The sequence below is a fragment of the Dreissena polymorpha genome, chromosome 2 (genome assembly GCF_020536995.1).
Source record: "Dreissena polymorpha isolate Duluth1 chromosome 2, UMN_Dpol_1.0, whole genome shotgun sequence".
Classification (NCBI taxonomy): domain Eukaryota; kingdom Metazoa; phylum Mollusca; class Bivalvia; order Myida; family Dreissenidae; genus Dreissena; species Dreissena polymorpha.
The window spans coordinates 5242506-5261508 of NC_068356.1; the positions used below are offsets into that span (position 1 = coordinate 5242506).

The following is a 19003-nucleotide window of genomic DNA, read 5'->3' on the forward strand; positions in this document are numbered from 1 at the left end:
GGTATTTAATGTAGCCATATGATATTATGTAACGTCAATACAGGGAAAATCCAACAATCCTGCATTGACCATCATACATGCTCTTGACTTGACATAGTGGTACCCAATCTGTTACCATTTATATAAAGTAACATACATGTACCATCCTTCTTTTGACAAAGGCTTTTCTCATCAAGTATATCAAGCTTTCGTGTGGCATTGCTGTTGATGATAACTGAAAAAATAAATTCAATTATTATGCATTTGTGACACCATAAACACCTGTCAAATGTTCACCTTATTAGGAATTGCTCAATCAGCATTTAATACATCAGGGAGATGGTCTCAATCAATATGCAATCGATTCAGCTGCCATATTTCTCAACAAGCAAAATGTTGCGTTTCACATCATTCACAGTGTTTTCTTTAATTTGTTCAAAATAACCATTAAAAAGGCTTTGACGCTATTGCACACCAAAAAAAGTCCTGCATTTTTGGTGAAAGCCATTAACAGTTAACATTGTTCATTACGATCATACTGCCCTTTGACTGCACAATGGTAGTAATGCATAAGAAAATCCAATGTCAATCAAGCACAGCAATATTAAGACTTATTTTTGAACAATCATCAGACTATTGACCTACAATGAAAAACATGTTACGCATATAACCATCACATGGATATTCATGTGTGTACCAGGTGTCATGACTGTATCTTATGAACTTTAATTATTTTGTATTATTCTAATTTTGTAACACTTGACATGTTCAATACCCACATATATTGATTTATTTGAAATCGTTTAGCTTTCTCGAAAAACATAAATTCCCCTTAAAATGTAAATCCTGTATCTTTTAAATCCATTGATATATCTGCAAACAATCTATTTTTCCTACATTTGAAGGCTGGGGTCCTTCAACTCATATAAACCCTTGCTAGATAGAAAGAGAGGCACTGTAGTACACTACTAACTTTACTAACAAATCATTACTTCCACAATATAAACATCAAAGAATACCTTGCTCCACATTGCTTCCATCATCACCATCAATATCTGCAAGGTTGTTATGGTAATTTGGCTCCAATTCACTGTCACTGTCCTTGTGTTTATTCAGTATTGAATCAATGGCTAAACGAGAGGCACTTTCATCCCATTTATCTATGAAAAGATCAATGAAGGAATTCATTTTATCTTTGATAGCCATATTTCCAACATCGATTGCCTTAGTGCGCCCAATCCTAGCACATTTTATTAAACTGTGTCCTATTTTAAGGACAAAGGATGGGTTTCGAAAATGTTGACTCTCAGAGTTGTAGCCCGCAATGTCCCTCACAGCTGATATAACCTTTCCCCATTTCTGAGGATTTAAACAATGGCTCAAACCTGCTAAACTCTTGTCCTTCCCTTTCATTGCTTGCACAAATGTAGCTAAGTTGCGCATATCCTGTGAAATATGTCTGTGTGCACTGGAGTTATTTACATATTTCATATGCTCATGCTTTCCAAAGTGTTTTATTAAAGGATCCAACTTTGCAATCATGCTTATTGAGTCGTTAGGCATTTTAGAAACAACATGTTCATGGAAAGGTGTTGTACATTTAACAGATTGTGCGTTTCTAGTTGTTCCATCACTTTTAACATCAGGAAGTTTTGCAACACATGTTTTGTGATGTCTCCACATGTGTAATTCAACAAAGAATGATTTACAATATTCACAAGGTATATATTTTTGTTCAGTTCTTTTTCCAGATGGTCTTTTCTTAGGGATTATCATACCCTTTCCTGATTCACGAACTCGGTCATTGTGACAAAAGTTTCCCTTAGATTCTAATTCTATCCATGCTCTCCGTCGCTCTATACTATTTTTCGGCAAGCTTAAGATTTTTGCCACTTCAATCTCTGTTGAGTGATTGCATGCCATATGTCTCGAAATTTTAGTTTGTAACTTGTTGCAATACAAGCAGCACTGCCATTTCTGTGTGCGTTTTCCAGCACTTGAACGAGATGTCTGCAGGTAGATTTGTTTATCAGGTGTTGAAGCAAGATCCTCTTGTTCACTAGAATCATCCCCACTGGAATCAGTTGTTTCACTTTGATTTCCTTTTGAAGTGGCTGCAATGCGCTCTTTTGAAGTGGCTGCAGTGTGCTCTTTTGAAGTGGCTGCAATGCGCTTTTTTGACGTGAATGGAATGCGCTCTTTTGCCGTGAATTCAATGCGCTCTTTTGATGTGGATGCAATGCGCTTTTTTAAAGTCGATGCAATCCACCTTGTTGAAGTTGATGGAAGACGCCTTTTTGAAGTTGATGGAATGCACCTTTTTGAAGTTGATGGAATGTGCCTTTTTGAAGTGGATGCAATTCGCTCTTTTGAAGAGGATGCAATCTGCTTTTTTGAAGTGGATGCAATTCGCTTTTTTGAAGTGGATGCAATTTGCTCTTTTGAAGTGGATGCAATCTGCTGTTTTGAAGCAGATGCAGTTCGCTCCTTTGAAGTGGATGCAATCTGCTGTTTTGAAGTGGATGCAATTCCCTCTTTTGAAGTGGATGCAATCTGCCGTTTTGAAGTGGATGCAATTCGCTCTTTTGAAGTGGATGCAATACCCCCTTTTGAAGTGGATGCAATGCGCCCGTCTACTATTGACTGATATATCCACTCCTTGCCCACACATTTTTCTGTAAAAATAAAAACACTGTACACTTCCAATATATCATGTACTAAACTTCTTTCAAGTAAATTTAACAAAGGCTTTGCCACTAACATTTGTCGATAAGTGAATCATTAAGTTTAAAAAGCGAATAAACATTCAAAGCAGTTATGTTTCATTACTTTGTTAAAACAAGAGATGTGTTTGTCAGAATCACAATTCCCCCTACTGCCCCGCTTTGAAGCCATATATTTGACCTTTGACCTTGAATGATGACCTTGACCTTTCACCACTCAAAATGTGCAGCTCCATGCATGCCAAATATCAAGATGCTATCTTCAATATTGCAAAAGTTATGACTAAGGTTAAAGTTTTTGGACAGAATGACAGACAGACACATACAATGACACACAGGCCAAAACAAATATAACCCCAATCATTCGACCCGGGGGCATAAACAAGAGCACAGCATAGTGGGTGCCAACGCTCGGATGTGGGTGCAGTCTTCAATAAATGAAAGCTTGTCAGAAGAGAAGTGACATTGACCTTTGACCTAGTAACCCAAAAATGGATGTGGCATGTAGAACTGATCAAGGTGCATCTACATACGAAGTATCAAAGTTGTAGGTGGAAGCACTTAGATTTTAGAGCCAATGTTAAGGTTTTAGCACAACGCGGACGGCGGACGAGCTGGCGATGACAATACCTCGGGTTTTCTCCGAAAACAGCCGAGCTAACAATTAAACATTTATGTACACACTGTGTGACAGATGTTATATTTGAAAACACAGCCAACAAGAATGGGTTCCATTGCCAAAATTGTAAGTGTATACTGTGGTTTGACATTGTTGCAATAATCTTTATAAAGCTGTGCCATGCATCCGTGTGACCTTTTGCCTTTAATGTGACCTTTGCACATGGGATCATACACACTCTCTCAATGTTGAACACTTTTAGTAATATTTTGAATGTCATGACAAATTATTAAGTTACATTCATGAACAATTCATTTGTGCCAAAGCTGGAAAAATGTATAAGAGACAATTTGTTCCTGACCATTGACCTTTAAGTGTGACCTTTACCTTTGAATGAGCTAATAAGACATTTGCTACACATGCCACTCAATCTCCACATGGTGAACATTTGATATTCTATATTACATAAAGAATGAAAATGTACATGCCTGGTCTGGGCAAGCTGTTTTTAGACCAAATATTTCCTGTGACCTTAAAAACAAGAGATGTGTTTGTCAGAAACACAATGCCCTCTAATGCACCGCTTTTTGCTCTTTTTTTACCTTTGACCTTGACCTTTCACCCCTCAAAATGTGCAGCTCCATGAGATACACATGTATGCCAAATATCAAGTTGCTATGTTCAATATTTCAAAAATTATTGCAAAACTTAACTGTAAGGTTTAAGTTTTGGGACAGAATGACGGAATGACAGACAGACAGACAGGCCAAAAACAATATACCCCCTATCATTCGATCCAGGGGCATAAAAATGTCTTCACCTTTGAGGTAACAACATTGCCATATGACGGCCAAATGAGATATGTAATTTTAAAAATAAAAGAAACTGACAAAAGTACCTGTCAGGTCCAGCTATTTTATTCCAATATTTGACATGTGAACATGGCAAACATGTTGGAGAACTAGTAACGAAAGCATAAACATTATTCTTTAAAATTATATAAACAAATTATTTACCAAAAGACAATTGACTTTTTATTTGCATTTTTATATTGCCCGTCTAATTAAAAAAAAAGTCAATGGATCAATTTGTACATGTCAACAAAAAATATTTGGCATTCTGAGGCTTGAAGTAAGAAAGCAGTAGAAAAGTTGTTTACTGGGCAAAACATAATGATTATTCATTACTTTTTAATATACATTTATTTAAAGAATATAAAATAAAAAAAATTGTTAATTTACAAAACTGTCCTCAGGTTGATGGATTGCTTTTAGTTTGTAAGTGATAAATTTCAAAATTTGTTCTCTGTTTATAACGTTGGAATATAATATAATGAATGGCTGCAAAGACACAAAGTATACATTTGGACAGACTTTTAGATGAACAAGTTTAAATAATGTTCTATTACTAGTGGAACTCAAACTTTGTAATTCAAAGTGATATAAATATTAAGGCCTCCCAACATAGCACTTGGGTGTAACCATTTTACAGCCTTTGTACATGTAACCAAAATTACTAACCCATTATTCCAGTCCAAACTGTAAAAGGTGTCCTTGCTCAGGTTAATATAATTAAAAGTTAAAATTCTTGTTAAGTTCTTCATCACTCTAGCATAAATACTTTCAAAGTTACTCAAGGCAAAATTAAACAAGAGCACCGCCTTGCGGGTGCAGATCTCTCATCTATTTTCTTTTTAAAGGTGAAGGGACTCTCATTTTCAATCACAAAGAAGGGAGGGGTGGAGTGAAGAGGGGTGCATTGTGTGGGGGTGTGGACATTTATTACATTATGTTTTCCATAAATGCAAAAAAAAGGAAAAAAAAAAAATCGGGGGGTTGGGGGGGTGGTGAGGGGGTGGGGGTGGGGATTCTTGGGTGCGATGGTTGGAGGGTATTTCAAACATAAAATAATAAAAATAGATATTTGTGTTTTTTAACCGTTTCAAAAAAAAAATTGGGGGGGGGGGTGAGGTGGGGGGGGGGGGTATAGTGTGAGGGTGTGGTGGTAATTTGTGAGATGATCTTAAAAAAAAAAAAAAAAAAAAAAAATATTAGGGGGGGGGGATTCGGGTGGGGGTGGGGGAGGGGGGGTGGGAGGGAATTCTTGGGTGCGATGGTTGGACGGTATTTCAAACATAAAATAATCAAAATAAATAGTTTTGTTTTTTAACCGTTTTAAAAAAAAAATTGGGGGAGGGGGTGGGGTGGGGGGGGTATAGTGTGAGGGTGTGGTGGTCATTTGTGAGATGATCTTACAAAAAAAAAAAAAAAAAAAAAAAAAATAGGGGGGGGGGGATTCGGGGGGGGGGGGGAGGGGATTCGGGGGGGGGGGGGAAGGAAGGGGGGCACGGCGAATGGTTTGTGTGGAGTTTATTGTGGTATGTCAGGTAAGAGTAGTTTTGTCAAAGTATCAATCAAATCTAATCATAAATAAAGAAGTTATGGCCAATTTAGCAAAATTTAATAATTTGACCTTGAGAGTCAAGGTCATTCAAAGGTCAAGGTAAAATTCAACTTGCCAGGTGCAGTAACCTCATGATAGCATGAAAGTATTTGAAGTTTGAAAGCAATAGCCTTGATACTTAAGAAGTAAAGTGGATCGAAACACAAAATTTAACCATATATTCAAAGTTACTAAGTCAAAAAAGGGCCATAATTCCGTAAAAATGACATCCAGAGTTATGCAACTTGTCCTTTTACTGTACCCTTATGACAGTTTGGCGAGTGTTCCAAGTATGAAAGCAATATCTATGATACTTTAGGGGTAAAGTGGACCAAAACACAAAACTTAACCAAACTTTCAATTTTCTAAGTATAAAGGGCCCATAATTCTGTCCCAATGCCAGTCAGAGTTACATAACTTTGCCTGCACAGTCCCCTTACGATAGTTAATAAGTGTTGCAAGTATGAAAGCAATAGCTTTGATACTGTAGGAATAAAGTGGACCTAAACACAAAACATAACCAAATTTTCAATTTTCTAAGTATAAAAAGGGCACATAATTCTGTCAAAATGCCAGTCAGAGTTACATTACTTTGCCTGCACAGTCCCCTTATGATAGTTAGTAAGTGTTTCAAGTATGAAAGCAATAGCTTTGATACTTAAGGAATAAAATGGACCTAAACACAAAACTTAACCAAAATTTTCAATTTTCTAAGTATAAAAAGGGCACATAATTCTGTCAAAATGCACGCCAGAGTTATCTAACTTTACCTGCCCAGTCCCCTCATGTTAGTAAGTAAGTGTACCAAATTTGAATGCAATAGCATTGATACTTTCTGAAAAAAGTGGACCTAAACGCAAAACTTAACCAAAATTTTCAATTTTCTAAGTATAAAAAGGGCACATAATTCAGTCAAAATGCACGCCAGAGTTATCTAACTTTGCCTGCCCAGTCCCCTCATGATAGTAAGTAAGTGTACCAAGTTTGAATGCAATAGCATTGATACTTTCTGAGAAAAGTGGACCTAAACGCAAAACTTAACCGGACGCCGACGCCAAGGTGATGACAATAGCTCATTTTTTTTTTTCAAAAAATAGATGAGCTAAAAATATCACCTGTGCTAAAATATTAATATTACTCCAATGATATTTAAAAACTAACCCCAAATTTCCAGGTGCAAAAGATCCAAAATTGATTAATGTTTCTGCAGTTTATATCACTCCAGCAATGACACTTCTTTAGCTACATACAACACATAAATCAGATAAACAGACAGCGGACAATTCTGCCTAACAGACCAAGAAAAATATGGAAGTACAAGGGGAAACTATCGCCACTCACCCATTAAAGTTTCGAGTGAATAAACATGAACATCAGATAAATACAATTCTACAACACAACATCTATGAATGACTGAAATTTACCACAGATATGTTGGCAACCTTATGTATTTTGCTTGTTTATGATTTAAACAAGAGATGTGTTTGTGAAACACAATGCGCCCTATGGCGCTTTGAAGCCACACAGCAGCTATTTTAGAAACAAGGTTATATTTTGAATGTAAAGGTCACAGTGATCTTGACCTTTGACCTAGTGACCTCAAACCATGTTTGATTGTAGATTTCAATGAGATGCATGCACATGTGAAGTTTAAAGAACAGAGACCCAAGAGTTTTCATTTTATGAGCAAGGTTTAAGTTTTGGGACAGACACACACATACAATGACAGACAGACAGGCCAAAAACTATAAACCCCTGATCATTCGATCAGTGGGCATAAAAAAAAAAAAAAAAACATTCTGCATAGTTATGATTATAATATATCGTGAAATATAGTATAAAGAAAATATTTCCATGATTACAAAGGATTTATTACACAATTTATTCCCACAGGATACTAATAAATATATATGCATGAAATTTGTAGTAGTCATGTTAAGTGCACTGAAAAACAATTATGGATCTCTAATAAGGGTAATGTTGAAAAATTGAGTGGGATGTACAAGTAGATGTTCCAAATAAGCAAGTTACTCACCAGCAGTATGTGTTGCTCCATCAGCACAAATAATGATTGTCTCTGGAGACACTTCATGAACTTCTGTCCCTCCCATAGTATTCAGCAAATATCGAACATCATCTAAAACAAGGATTACTTAAAATTTAAACAAGATAATTGTCAATAGGGAACACATGCCCCCTCATTCCACTTTTGTTTCAGGTAGACATACACAACAAAAATCAGGATAACATCTAAACGTGTTATCGCCGTGGTGTACTGGATAAGGTGTCCGCCTAGCGACTGGGAGGTCATGTGTTCGATCCCCACTCGGGGAGCGTTCTCTAGATCTTCCCCAAAGACACAAGTTCTGGTTATAGGCCCAGGAAATGAACTCGAGAGCGTTTCTATAAACCTGAGGCTTTCAACGCAATCTAGCTAAAATAAATAGGTTTAAACTAACAATGGACCAGAACAAAACTCAAACTTGATCCGAAAGTCATTAAGATAGACTCACACACCACAAATCCAGTAAATATCTGCAAGCATCAGCAAAAAAGTCAAGAAAACTCTTATTTATAAGTCCAAGGCCCATAACTTTACCAAAAAATAATTTACCAGAACAAAACTTGGACTTAATCATGGAAGTAAACACACATACAAAACAAAGGTAAAGATTTACAAGAGCTAAGCAAAACAGTTCGGAAAACTTTTATTTAAGATAACAAATTAAAGTCCAAGTCCCATATCTTTGCCAAACAAGAGGGCCATGATGGCCCTAAATCGCTCACCTGACTAACCATATACAATCCCAACCCAGATTTCATCAAGATAAACATTCTCACCAAATTTCATAAAGATTGGATGAAAACTGTGACCTCTATTGTCTACGCAAGGTTTTTCTTATATTTGACCTATTGACCTAGTTTTTGACCCCAGGTGACCCAAATACAATCCCAACCCAGATTTCACTAAGATAAACATTCTGATCAAAATTTAAAAAGATTGGATGAAAACTGTGACCTCTTTTGCATACACAAGGTTTTTCTAATATTTGACCTCGTGACCTAGTTTTTGACCCCAGATGACCCAAATACAATCCCAACCCAGATTTCTTCAAGACAAACATTCTGACCAAATTTCATGAAGATTGGATGAAAACTGTGACCTCTATCGTCTACACAAGGTTTTTCTATTATTTGACCTAGTGACCTAGTTTTTGACCCAAGATGACCCAAATACAATCCCAACCCAGATTTCATCAAGATAAACATTCTGACCAAATTTCATAAATATTGGATAAAACTGCGACCTCTATTGTCTATACAAGGTTTCTCTATTATTTGACCTACTTTTTTACCTAGTTACCTAGTTTTTGACCCCAGATGACCCAAATACAATCGCAACCCAGATTCCATCAAGATAAACATTCTGACCAATATTCATAAAGATTGGATGAAAACTGCGACCTCTATTGTCTACACAAGTTTTTCAATTATTTGACCTAGTTTTTGACCTAGTGACCTAGTTTTTTACCTCAGATGACCCAAATACTATCCCAAACCAGATTTCATCAAGATAAACCTTTTGCCCAAATTTGATAAAGATTGGATGAAAACTGCAACCTCTATAGTCTACACAAGGTTTTTCAATTATTTGACCTAGTTTTAGACCTAGTGACCTTGTTTTTGACCCCAGATGACCCAAATACAATCCCAACCCAGATTTAATCAAGATAAAAATTCTTAACAAATTTCATGAAGATTGGATGAAAACTGTGGCCTCTACTGTCTACACAAGCAAATTGTTGATTTAATATTTTTACCTTTGACCTTAAAGGATGACTTTGACCTTTCACGTCTCAAAATGTGCAGCTCCATGAGATACACATGCATGCCAAATATCAAGTTGCTATCATCAATATTGCAAAAGTTATGACCAAGGTTAAAGTTTTCGTTAAAGTTTTGGGACACACACACACACAGACACATACAATGACAGACAGGCCAAAAACAATATACCCCCGATCATTCGATCCGGGGGCATAAACATTCTTAACAACTATTATTTTAAAGAATTTTTATAAGTCCAAGGCCCATAAACTTCTTTAAAAATCAATGGGCTGGAACGAAACACAAACTTGATCTGTAAGTCATATAGATACACACTTGATCTGTAAGATATATAGATACACTCAAACACCAAAATGAGGTAAAAACCTGCAGGTGTTTAGCAAAAAGAAAACTGTAATTGTAAACACAAGTTTAAGTCCAATGCCCATAACTTCACCACAAATCAATTGACTGCAATTAATCTCAAACTTGATCTGGATCTCATGCACACAAATGCAAAAAAATCATGCAGATCTCAAAAGTGTTACAGAAAAAAACTTTCGGAAACCATATGCTGGACGGATGGACTGATGGACAGACGGATGGACAGTCAGACTGCTATATGCCACCCAACTTGGAACATAATAACAATCTGTCACACTTCTTAATTAAAAAAATACAATAAGACAATAATTCAACTATTTTGCAGCATAAGAAGTTTCCTTTTATTGTTTTTATGTACATATGATTCTTGATTGTGCAGATAAAATTTATATAAAAAAATATACTACTGGGTATGTGTACTATGAACAACGTTGCAGAATTTTTCCTTCACTCACTGAAAATTAGGGCTATGTTAGTATTGTAAACAAAAAAGATGTCCCCTACTGAAGAACCACAAATAAACAAGACTTCCGCAGTCGAAGACATGTGCCCCCCCCCCAAAAAAAAACATAGCGTTGAACTAATGACTCCAATTTCAATAAGGGTCGTCTAGTGTCTAAGGCCAATGCACATGTAAAGTATAAGGCAATTGGTCAATTTGTTGATGAGTTACTGATCGGAAACAATTGTCACACTTATTGTGACAGTGACCATGACCAAGTGACCCCAGATTAAAAAGGGGTCATCTACTGTCCAAAGCCACTGCACATGTGAAGTATCAAGCCAATCGGTCAATTGCTTCACGAGTTATCGATAGGACATGATTTTCACACTTCTTGTGACTGTGACCTTGTCCTTTGACCATGTGACCCCCATTTCATTAGGGGTTATCTACTATCCAGAGCAAATGCACATCTAAAGTATCAAGCCAATTGGTCAATTCGTTGACGAGTTATTGATTGCAAATGATTTCATACTGTTTGTGACAGAGACCTTGACCTTTGACCTACTGACCCCAATTTCTATCAGGGTCATCTACTGTCCACGGCAAATGAAGTATCAAGCCAATTGGTCAATTGGTTGACGAGTTATTCATTTGAAACGAAAAACACACCGAAATCCAGCAAAACAATATACCCCCTCTTCTTAGAAGGGGGGCATAAAAATTACCTTAATATTCACCTTCATCTTCATTTATCAATGTACATGTATAATGTTTCAAAACCAAATCCGAAGTTGATCAGTTCAGTCAGAGCAGTAATGTGATAACTTTGTATGTAAAAAGTGATTCATAAAAACAGAAAGATGGAAATAGGAACAGAGGAAATGACTGACAGACAGAAAATTAAAAACCTAAATACTTACGTGTTGATCAAATTGTATCATTATGGTCATATCATATATTAACTTCTTCAGGATTTAGTATGTAATAATGTTTTCACTTGTGTTGTAGTTAATTTTTAGTAACAGTGACCTAAACTTTCAACTGTGAAAATAAGCATTTTCAGGTTTTTTTTAGAAATCACATCACATCACATGAACAAATTAAATTTGGTATACAATTATAAGTATAACTGTTTAGAATGAAAAAATATTGTTTTGAAAAAATTACAATAAAGCACTTTGGTCAAAAACAAATCCAAAAAACTCAGAAAATGTCATAAAGGACAAAAAAAATTAGTCAGCAGTTAAAATAATATAAGGTTACCAGACACAAAACATGTTTTTGTTCAAGCCCAATTAACTTGACTTGAAAAAAAATAGTAAAAAGAAATTCTTCTGATAATCCTTTTGGAGTTCCATTTCCTCTACATGTAGCCAAAACATTATATGGTTGCTGATATATTTTACATGATGAGGGCATAAAAAATCCTTTTAAACAATCAAGATATGAACTAATAATCCATTATTCCTATAATTAAACAAGAGATGTGTTTGTCAGAAACACAATGCCCCCTTCTGCGCCGCTTTGATTTGTTTTTTTTACCGTTCACCTTGAAAGATGACCTTGACCTTTCACCACTCAAAATGTGCACCTCCATGAGAATATCAAGTTGCTATCTGAAGCGACATAGAAGTTATGAGCAGTTTTCGAAACCTAAACGCAAAACCTAAACGCAAAGTGTGACGGAAAGACAGACAGACGGACGGACTGATCACTATATGCCCTCCTTCGGGGGCATAAAAAGCTCTCAATTTATAATTCATTATTTTTAAAATAGTTCTACTAAAAACTGATTTTGTGAAAGTAAAATATCCCCTTACCTTCTGTAATGATCCAGTCTGTTAGTGTTTTTCCCAGGAGGGTAAAGGGGCATGGCGCATTACTTTCAAAAAGGGCATTTTAGCGCGCAGTTTAGGCAAAAAAGGGCAAAAACGTTCCCTGAATACCTGAATTAGGGGGAAATATGTAATCGCATCAGAAGCAGTTGTGGAAAAAATAACATATAAACAAGCACATTTAATGGTAATAGATGTATTTAACTTACTATGATTTATATTAATATATTTACCTTGCAATGTACATTTAAGTTCCATGCTGTTTCAATAAACTGTACAGCACGACTTACATAATAAAGCAATATATGCATATGAATCTGATTATACACAGATCCACTAACATATAAATGAAACCATGTTTGTCTTATCCCATTTTCTAACAATAATCTTGACAGATGTTAAAAATAACATTGCGAGTAAATTGATCGCTAACAATATGCAAACACTCGTTTCTGTGACATACATCCACCGAGTAGATTACAAATAAATAAATAATGTTGTTGCTATCTAAAACATTTTTATGCATCGTTGTCCAGGGCCCTCAATCTATTAAATCTGCCGCCAAAATTCAGCGGCAGTCCCCCACCTGAAAAGTATACCTTTTTCCCCTTTTGGGGGGAAAAATTCCCCCTAAAAAAAATATTTTTTTTTTTAAATAGAAAGATGTGCCTCATGATTATTATATCTCAATTCTATTTCAATTTAATCTTTGCAAACATACTAAATTATGAAAAATGCAATGAATATAGTGCAAACATGTACAAACGTAATAATGAGAGAGTAAGTAAAAAAATCCCAAAAAACGGAAACGCCGCGAAAATTCCCCCTCCAAAGGGCTGCAGACCCCTTCCCCCAAAGTAGTGTGAGGGCGCTGGTTGATTATCACAGACATTTCATTAATTCCGTCTTAATGTAAAACCTCCATCGTTAATTTGATCGTTTAAGACGTTATTTGCCTTTTTGTCTAGTCACAATTTAATTCTGTATAGTCCTCCATGTTGATAAAATGTCAAATGATGTAAGCGACAGGTGCGCATAGCAACGTTAAATCGTATACGCGATTCGCATTTTGTTAAATTAGTATACGTCTCAGTAATTATTTCAATAATTAGATCTAATTATCTTAAAGACGAAAACGATAAAGAATAAATTTGTTTGTGATTTTAAATGTAATTATGCGTAAAAATATTTGTGTTGATATAACTGAATAATGCATGCATTGCACAATTGCCATGAAAATAACATCAAGTTTTTCATCAAAAGTCTTTGAAGTAATGATTTTATCGTGGATGAGTACACATTGCCGACCGAAAAGTGCGCTTGGTAGAACATAGCCTCCGGCATTATCAATTGATACTGACACAGGGTTATTCACGCGTGACTAATTCACGGCTTTGGAGCAGTAAGTAAGACCTACCTATAAATCGAGCACTGTAATAGATTAAATCTGCTCAATTAATATAGTCGATTAGACGTTGATGTCTCTCGAGTAAATCAAGCACAGTCGGAGCGTCACAGACAATCAAGGACGCTGATTTTGCGGACCAAGTTAGGTCATACGGCAATAAAGATGTTATCGATAAGGGCGCGTGGCTAAATTTGCCTTTTGAAAAGGGCAGAGTGGCTAACCGTGAGGGCGGCGTGACTTTTCGCCACGCTAAAATGGCCTGGGAAAAACACTAAGTCTGTGCTTAAAATATCCCCTTACCTTTTGTTACATTATATTGATCCAGTCTGTGCCTGAAATATCCCCTTACCTTATGTACTATTGGTCCAGTCCACGCCTGAAATATCCCCTTACCTTCTGTAATATTGATCAAGTCTGTGCCTGCAATCTTGAACTCAAATGGCTGGAAGTTTTCTTTATCAGACAACTCTCCATACGGTGCAATTCTTTTCACAAGATATTTAGTCTGAAACATGTGAAGCCAAACTGACACATCATACACAAAATAAACTCTCATAAAGCAAAGTATTTTATTCACTGAACGTGCATTATGAAATTTGTAAGGTTCCTCAAGCGTATGAAGCTAAATAATGTGAGGACTTGGCGTTACATAACTTAACTTATCTTGAATTTAAGATTCAATTTGCAGCTATTAGTTTTACTGAAAGGCATCCACTTTTATTGTGGTCTTGTGTTCTGAAAGGAAGAGAGAAAGCCAATATGTCAGCCATAGTGATCACGAACCAAACACACATGCACTAGATGCAGGTATTCACCAAAGTGAAAAGGCATGTACCAACCAGTGCACTCTCTGGAAAGAAGCTGGATATCATTTCTTTCCTGTTGCTGTTTTTTTACAAAACTGTTAAATGTTGAGCCGACTGGCTAAAACAATAACTTTTAGCGTGTTTCCTGTCCAATCCTCTACAGAGAGCACCTTTATTGACCTTAAAATATATAGGATTCTTCCTTCCAATCAATTAATCATTACATTTTACACCAAATTGATTGGTTGAAGTTCAAAGAACTCTATATATCTTGCAGAAACAATTAAAGTATAGACCGACCGACCATCCAACCATCAATCAACCAACCAACAGACAGGTGTAAATCTATATTCCCCCAGGCCCTCCTCTTTAAAGAAAGACATTATTAGGTCACAGATAAATTATTTAATAGTGTTTAAAGGTTTTTTAACATTTGACAACTTCACTTAGCTAATAACTTCAGTTTTAAAGGCTTCATTTCCAAGCCTAAGATACTGATGGGCAGCAAACAGCATAAAACCTGAACAGACTGTGAGTTGCTTGCAGGCTGTTCTGGTTTTATGCTGTTTGCACATTGCCATTTTCACTTTGCTTCTAAGTCGGAAAGGGTTAACCAAGAATACAACCTCCCTAGATACTGAGTATATACACTCTGAACAAGTTTCACTAAGATTGAGCCATACATATGTAAATGTACCTAACAGAAAAGTACAAGAGTTTTAAAAGGTTTGAACTTGTGAGCTCCTTTTTAACCTCACTTGAACCAAGTTCAAACTTTCCGTAGATGTTGCAAATATTAAGGTAAAATTATGGCCTCTAATGTGGTAATAAGCTAAAAGTTAACAATGCACAACGCCATATGCATGACAATGGTGCCAAATGCATGGCGATGGATTGGATGCTGGACATAGGCTGACCACAATAGCTCAAATTGAGCGCTCAAACTAAAAACACATAAACAGAATCAGAGTCTACATGACTGTCTTGGCACCAGGAACAGTTCTTACCATATCCTGCACTGATCCATGCAGAAGTGAATCTTTCACCCAATTTTTGCTCACAATTTTTACTTTTCTTCCAAGCAAACTCTTGAAAAACTTCATAGTTGGGGTAGATGTCCGTGTGTTTCCTTCGCCAGCTAAATAATTACAGAATATCAAAATCGGGAATATTACATAACTGTGGTTTTCCCATTTCTCTATATTGAATGACATCAGTTTATCATGACAGACTAGTATTTAACAAGCTGGAAGTTCAATAAAATATTAAATACCGCACCAATAAACATGTATTGTATACTTATATGTATATATATCTTTTTTCCCATCAAAAACTTTACCAGTCACTTAGGCAACAAACATTTAAACAATATAAGTAATGTAGACCTACTCAAACGTATACGACATTATTTGCAATAATTGTTTAATGGTATAATTTATGAATTACAAATTTTCTTTCCACCATTAAGACCTTTTCCTGGAGTTCATTATATATTCTACTATCAAATGGACCTATTTCCAATAATAGTTTTTAAAAGTCCACAATAAAAAAATAAATCCAGTAGTCATCTAATGATTATCATATCTCAGTTTCATGTCACTTCCAATTTTACAAAGTTTATAACTATAATTTATGTGACTTTTTATAAATAATATGAATTTTTAAATTATAAAGAGATATATACATGTATATGTACTACATTTGCTTTTCCCAAATCAGTGGACTTTTCGCAATAAAAATCCCAATCCAGAAATTGCATTTTCCCAGGATGGCTAGGAAAAGGCCAGTGCATTAATAACAAGAGAAAAACAATAGTAAAACTAGAAATGGCGCGGCAGAGGCCGACGCGTATCCCCACGCCGAATGTTTGACCTAGGTGTGCCCCAGGGTTGGTAATGGGGCCATGCATAGCTGAGATTGACCGTATTGTCATAAGAGAAGTTCATCATCAATTAGAAGTGAATTGGTGTAGAAATGAAGAAGTTATAGTAAAAGGCAATTTTGGGTGGGTGTGACATATGTGGGCAGGGCGCCCCAGGGTTGGTAATGGGGCCATGCATAGTTGAGATTGACCGTATTGTCATAAGATAGGTTCAGTATCAATTTGAAGTGAATCGGTGTAGAAATGAAGAAATTATAGTAAAAGGCAATTTTGGGTGGGTGTGGTCTATGTGGGCGGGGCGCCCCAGGGTTGGTAATGGGGCCATGCATAGTTGAGATTGACTGTATTGTCATAAGAGAAGTTCAATATCAATTTGAAGTGAATCAGTGTAGAAATGAAGAAATTATAGTAAAGGCAATTTTGGGTGGGTGTGGTCTATGTGGGCGGGGCCCCAGGGTTGGTTATGGGAACATGCATAGTTGAGATTGACCCTAATGTCATAAGAGAAGTTCAGTATCAATTTGAAGTGAATCCGTGTAGAAATGAAAAAATTATAGTAAATGGAATTTTTTGGTGGGTGTGGCCTATGTGGGCGGGCGCCCCAGGGTTGGGATTGGGGCCATGCATAGTTGAGATTGACCCTAATGTCATAACAAAAGTTCAGTATCAATTTGAAGTGAATCCGTGTAGAAATGAAAAAATTATAGTAAATGGAAATTTTTGGTGGGTGTGGCCTATGTGGGCGGGGCGCCCCAGGGTTGGGAATGGGGCCATGCATGGTTGAGATTGACCGTATTGTCATAGGTGAGGTCCAGTATCAATTTGAAGTGAATCGGTGTAGAAATAAAGAAGTAAATGTAAAATAACCTAAAAAAATGAGTGATAATTTCTGACGCGGCCCCACCCCAACCCCTATAACTTTTGACCCAGGGGTCAGATCAAAATTCCAAATAGTGCAGGGTCGCACATATGCTCATAGCTACCATGTGTGTAAATTTCAAGGTTCTAGTGCTTTTAGTGTAGGAGGAGATAGTGGCCAGGACGGACGGACAGACGGACGGACAGACGGACAGACGGACGGACGGACGGCGGAGATCACCACAATATCCCCACCTTTTTTTCAAAAAGCGTGGGGATAACTACAACTGCAAACCATGGGTCTGCCTAGTAGTATTGTGATAATGATGTATTCAGTCATTTCAGATGTAGTTACCCTTAACAGCAATATGGACAAAGATCACATTTGTATGTTTTCAAACACAAATGTTCATAAAAATTATACTTACAAGCCTTAACAACAAGAATATCAGCGTCTATGAACTGGTCTGTCAACTGGAACCCATCAAACAGCTTGAAGAAACCCTGTTAAACAAGTCATATTTATCAAACAGGAAGTAAGAGAAGCCATCTTACACTGCAAAGCCAAATGATACAACTTGTGCTAATGATCGGTACATGTACAAAAAAATGTATTTACAAATTTAAACACTTAATTTCTGTTTAAACAAGCAAAATAAACATTGTGTAGATCTTTTCGACTACATTTCGACTACATAGTAAGTGTGCTAATCTTATCAACCTGAATAAAGGCTACTTGTATCTAAACCCATTGCCATACATGTACTATGCAGGCCTTTTCCGGACCATGTTGGGAAAAAATTTGTGAAATGGGAATATTTGCACGAGAAAAGTCAACAGATTTGAGAAAAACTCATTTAGAACAAGGGCTGTTTGTAAAACATGAATGCCCCCCATATGGGCTCTACGTTTTAGTGACAGCCATTGTGTGAATATGTTTTTTGTCACTGTGACCTTGACCTTTGACCTAGTGACCTGAAAATCAATAGGGGTCATCTGCGAGTCATGATCAATGTACCTATGAAGTTTCATGATCCTAGGCATAAGCGTTCTTGAGTTATCATCCGGAAACCATTTTACTATTTCGGGTCACCATGACCTTGACCTTTGACCTAGTGACCTCAAAATCAATAGGGGTCATCTGTGAGTCATGATCAATGTACCTATGAAGTTTCATGATCCTAGGCATAAGCGTTATTGAGTTATCATCTGGAAACCATTTTACTATTTCGGGTCGCCATGACCTTGACCTTTGACCTAGTGACCTGAAAATCAATAGGGGTCATCTGCAAGTCATTATCAATCTACCTATCAAGTTTCATGATCCTAGGCATAAGCGTTCTTGAGTTATCATCCGGAAACCATTTTACTATTTCGGGTCACCGTGACCTTGACCTTTGACCTAGTGACCTGAAAATCAATAGGGGTCATCTGCCAGTCATTACCAATCTACCTATGAAGTTTCATGATTCTAAGCATAAGCGTTCTTGAGTTATCATCCGGAAACCATTTTACTATTTCGGGTCACCGTGACCTTGACCTTTGACCTAGTGACCTGAAAATCAATAGGGGTCATCTGCCAGTCATTATCAATCTACCTATGAAGTTTCATGATTCTAGGCATAAGCGTTCTTGAGTTATCATCCGGAAACCATTTTACTATTTCGGGTCACCGTGACCTTGACCTTTGACCTAGTGACCTCAAAATTAATAGGGGTCATCTGCCAGTCATTATCAATCTACCTATCAAGTTTCATGATTCTAGGCATAAGCGTTCTTGAGTTATCATCCGGA

General features: G+C 36.5%; 2 protein-coding genes across 3 annotated transcripts in view; one reads left to right on the forward strand and one right to left on the reverse strand.

The window, feature by feature from the left end:
- Window positions 1–19003, forward strand: part of LOC127865674 (uncharacterized) — a 323557-nt gene that overhangs the window by 109285 nt on the left and 195269 nt on the right. The window lies entirely within an intron of this gene.
- The window catches only part of LOC127865677 (uncharacterized), a 45335-nt gene that overhangs the window by 17630 nt on the left and 8702 nt on the right, over window positions 1–19003 (reverse strand). The window contains exons 5-10 of one of the 2 annotated variants that reach the window (XM_052405600.1): window positions 17638–17713; window positions 15477–15607; window positions 14057–14168; window positions 7799–7900; window positions 999–2654; window positions 143–214 (exon numbers count right to left, since the gene is read on the reverse strand). In XM_052405600.1, the coding sequence (XP_052261560.1) occupies window positions 143–214; window positions 999–2654; window positions 7799–7900; window positions 14057–14168; window positions 15477–15607; window positions 17638–17713 (2149 nt within the window). Of the gene's footprint in view, window positions 1–136; window positions 215–998; window positions 2655–7798; window positions 7901–14056; window positions 14169–15476; window positions 15608–17637; window positions 17714–19003 lie in introns of both variants that reach the window. The other variant, XM_052405599.1, reaches the window with a different exon arrangement.